Source organism: Plectropomus leopardus, chromosome 10 (genome assembly GCF_008729295.1).
Source record: "Plectropomus leopardus isolate mb chromosome 10, YSFRI_Pleo_2.0, whole genome shotgun sequence".
Lineage (NCBI taxonomy): Eukaryota > Metazoa > Chordata > Actinopteri > Perciformes > Serranidae > Plectropomus > Plectropomus leopardus.
Genome location: NC_056472.1, coordinates 5242120 through 5246456, shown reverse-complemented (window position 1 = coordinate 5246456; position 4337 = coordinate 5242120). Strand labels below are relative to the sequence as shown.

The window sequence follows — 4337 nt, the reverse complement described above, 5'->3', positions numbered from 1 at the left end:
AGAAAGGAAAATTCACAAGGCTTCTGTTATATCCAAGAGTCTAGCTGATTAGGGAGGGGCCATGTCTTACACAATAATTAACCCTTCCAGCACACCACTCTAGGACCAACCAAGAGCAAGGGCTGGGCCAGTCTACCCAAACATCTGTAAGGCAGAACTGAGCTGCTGTAAATCCATTTGCAGTGTGTTTGTTAGGTTATGTAATTCTAAGTAATAACAAATCAATAAAATGCAGGGTCATTGTATTCTTTCATTGATAAAATTGCACATAAAATTAAAAAAATAAGAACCATGTTCCTGATTATCAAAACACACTTTCTCCTGATTACATAGCTTTTGGGCTGGGTGAACACTTTGTCGCTTTTGTCTTAAAATGTGCTGTTTGGTTAAAGTTTGCCTGTTTCAAATGTAAACATGAGTGGTGACCCACAGCATATATATACAGGAGAGCTCCTGCTTTGTAGGATTTCTTGTGTGGTCTTGTAGTTTTCGGCCGAAAGGACTGAAAGAAGTTGAAATGTGAACTATACCGTAGATAAGAGCAGCTGAACTGACAGTTAAGGTATAAAAGATGACATGAGCTGAAACATTTATTAAGTAATAGATGAAAGCAGTTGAAATGTGATTTCAGTCTTGACCAAAAACAGTATGTTGCAGTTGAATTTGACAACATCATTTAAGCCATGGTGAAAAATAAGTCATTGTTTTATTTGTGTTGACACAAACCATTAAGCAACACCAGACAACATGAACACCTTTGATTTAGTTGTTGTCCCATGTTAGCCTGCCAAACAATTTGGGCCCTGTAAGCAGGGCTTCTTCTGCTGGGGGACACTTCTGTTTACGCGTGTCTTACAGACTGTAGCACGAGGACAGAGAGTGGTCCACTGATTACAGGTTGCAGACGAGAGAGGTTTATATCAACACATGCTTTGTTTTCTGAGTACCGGCAACAATGCACATATTCTTATAAATACCACAACTCCCACTGAAAATGTAAAACCCAAAGTTTCTCACGTTGCTCTTCATTCAGTCTCCAACCGCCTCACAGTCTGGTCGTCATTTCATTTGGGCGACATTGTCTATAGATCCAGCCGGGTCCATTTTGTGCAGCAGAAAGTGTCCTTGTACCTGGGCAGCGCTGATCTCAGAGTGAGCAGCCAACACTTGCTCTGCAAAGCGCTCCCCTTCAGAGGCAGGCTCGTCTGGGTAGAAGCGCCGGAACATGTGTGTAAGCTGCCGATGCGTGCAGTGCCCAATGTACTGCTTCAGGTCAACACGGCCGGGTCGGATCAGTGCTGCGTCTAACCTGTGTGTACACATCACAAGCAAGACTGGCAGTTAATGTCATGCAAAACACTCCTAAATGTTAAACTTACCAGTGAAATGTCAGAAAAGACTTTAGGTAGCCATGAAGTAGGTTGTAATATCCATTTTAAAAAGGTATTAATGTAACTGGATAACTGTTGACATTTTAATAATAGTTTATGGTATTTTAAATTAGTTTAAATATTTTCATAATACATTATTTGATATTTCAGCCACAAGGAGGCAGCACTGAATGCTCAAAACACAATACTAACATATTATCACCTTATAAATATATGTCTTGTTATGATAAATGTGTCAGCTAGCTGCTGCTTGTTTTCACATCAAGCAGGCACAAAGTAACATTAGCATTCACATAACTCCAATATTTAAGTCTTCTTTTGGCTCTGTCTTTGGACTCTATCGCCTACAGAGAAAAATAACTGTCCCTTTAGCTGCTAAATGCTCTACTAAGTTCACTAGCAACACACAACATTTCCAAAAAGAAGTCCTAGCTTAGGAGCAAGGAATGGACAGTCTTACTAAGACTTCTCACTAAGTCTTATCTTAGTGAGAAGGTGTGGTTGACCCTGTAGCTAGATATGACATTTTCTTCACAATATGAGACTGTGAAACAATGTTTGTGTGATCACACTGTCGCACTGTAACATTTTTAGAATTGATTATGATTGTTTTATTTCTGGCATTGTGGTGTATGATATGTGTGTATGAGTGTGTTTTGTTATCTACCACCAGCATTATCCCTGCATCATCTAATATGTCCTCCTCCCTACTCAGAACAGTTTTTCACCTTAAGAGCTCTCTAGTGGGATAAGATGCTTTGTGAATAATGTTTATCTTAACAAGAATCTAGTTTTACTTTAAGGGGAAATTCTAAGAAAACGTCATAATTCTAAGACTTTTCTTTGCATTTTCTCACTAGGAGCAACTCTTTGTACTAGGAAGCTTTGTGAATATAGACCCAGAGGTTCATTTTGCTACTACTTAATTTGATCTTTGCTCCTAATTTTTATTAAAGTCCAAGAAGTTTTCCTGTTTTACCTGGACAAGAGCACGCCATAACACTGTGTTTACAAATCCCCCTCAAACAGTACCTGTCAATAAAGTTGGTGGTCATAAAAACTATTCTGGCCTCAGATGAAGCCACTCCATCCAGAGAATTAAGCAGGCCACTGAAGGTCAGTCTTCCCATTCCCTGGTAGGCAAGAGGGTCTGGGGAGGCAAGCAGAAAAGGTCACTATTAACCCTTTGAAACCTGGACAGACATCACTTTTTTGTGCTGCTTTCAGATGCCCTCAAAAGTATATAAACCTTTGAACCCTAAGAATTTGGTTTTATTTTTTTTCAAAACATTTGTAAAAAAAAAAGAAAAAAAAAAAGGCAATGACCAACTTTGTGAGAAATGTTCCACAAACTGCAAGAAATTGGTAGATTTAGAAATTTTAAATTTTTTTTAAATTGTGAAAAATGTCAGAGGAAAAAAGAAAAAAGCTAAAGGAAAAATATTAATAATGACCTTAAATATAAAATTCAAAATTATGTTATTGACATTTTATATTTTTTTAAACTTTCTTTTCTTCATTTATTTAATTATTTATTCTTCTTAATTTTCAGGTAATTCTCTTCTATCTATTTACTAATTTCTTGCTAATTTTTGTTAATTTTTCCTTTCATCGCTGTTTGCCACATTCCCATATTTTTAATGAAATTAAGCCAATTTGCTCAGGATTCCAAGAGGTTAAAAGAGACTGAAACACAAGAGCAGAGTCTGTCTGAGCAACCACAGTTTTACAGGTTCTCTTAACAGTTACTTCTAAGTGATACTCCACTTTTAAAGGACATCCTCTTCGTCATGTTACCATTTCTTTCTGACAACAACATCCCAAACTCCTGCTCCTTCCTTGCTGCTTACTCTCTGTGGGGAGAAGCTCTCGGCTGACAAAGGCTGCATCTACATCCTCCAGAAGAATGATGCTCTGCTGCGGCGCCACACTCAGGAGGTGGTTCAGACGGTCATCTGAAAGGCTTCTGTCACTCAGACTCATCAGACAGATGCTGTAGCCCAGCTCGCCTGCCAGTGCCGTGCTGGAATAAAAACGAGTCACAAAGATTTAGGAGAATCTGCACCCAAATACTGGACACACAGCCTGTTTTTCTATCACACAGACTCTAAACAGGAAGAATTCCAAAGCACACTCACATAAAGCTGCTTTTCCCACATCCTGGGGGGCCGTACAGCAGATAACCTCTTCTGTAGGGGATGCCTGCGCAAACAAAAAGTATCAACATGGTCGTGCAGAACACAGAATAACTGAATATTCTACCACATGAAAAATATTTGATTTTTAACTACAAATCACACATACTGTATGTTAAATAAGTACCTGCATTACATAAGTACATTACATAAGTAACACAAGTATGTACATTACATAAGTTTTCCAAGCAAACTACCATTCATTCAAATCAGTTTGCAGATTTTTACTTTCTGTGTTTAACCCTTTGAGACCTGAATCGACATAAGTTTTCAAGTGCTGCTTTCTGACGCCTTTTACAGCTGCATTTGATTTCTTTCAAAAACATGGGGAAGACAAATAGTGAGCAACTTGGCGAGAAATGCCCCACACATTACAAGAGATTAGTGAAAGGTGACGAGAATATGATGTAAACGGTCATAAAGAATCTGAAAACTCTGCTCATAGTTGAATATGTATTTAAACTATATTAAAGAGATTTTTACTTTCTGTGTTTAACCCTTGGAGACCTGAATTGCCATAAGTCTGCAAGGGGTNAGACCTGAATCGACATAAGTTTTCAAGTGCTGCTTTCTGACGCCTTTTACAGCTGCATTTGATTTCTTTCAAAAACATGGGTAAGACAAATAGTGAGCAACTTGGCGAGAAATGCCCCACACATTACAAGAGATTAGTGAAAGGTGACGAGAATATGATGTAAACGGTCATAAAGAATCTGAAAACTCTGCTCATAGTTGAATATGTATTTAAACT

General features: G+C 38.2%; 2 protein-coding genes across 2 annotated transcripts in view; one reads left to right on the top strand and one right to left on the bottom strand.

Moving 5' to 3' along the window:
• Window positions 1-557: 557 nt before the first annotated feature.
• Window positions 558-3618, bottom strand: LOC121949082 (mitochondrial chaperone BCS1). The gene is made up of 4 exons (XM_042494682.1): window positions 3530-3618; window positions 3242-3414; window positions 2424-2541; window positions 558-1309 (listed from the first exon to the last, which is right to left on the bottom strand). Exons 1-4 carry the CDS (start codon window positions 3616-3618, stop codon window positions 1060-1062), a joined length of 630 nt encoding a protein of 209 aa, XP_042350616.1. The 3' UTR covers window positions 558-1059.
• A 327-nt stretch (window positions 3619-3945) lies between these two features.
• The window catches only part of usp37 (ubiquitin specific peptidase 37), a 64950-nt gene continuing 64558 nt past the window's right edge, over window positions 3946-4337 (top strand). The window contains exon 1 of the mRNA XM_042494681.1: window positions 3946-3977. Coding sequence (XP_042350615.1) covers window positions 3946-3977 — 32 coding nt within the window. The remainder of the gene's footprint in view (window positions 3978-4337) is intronic.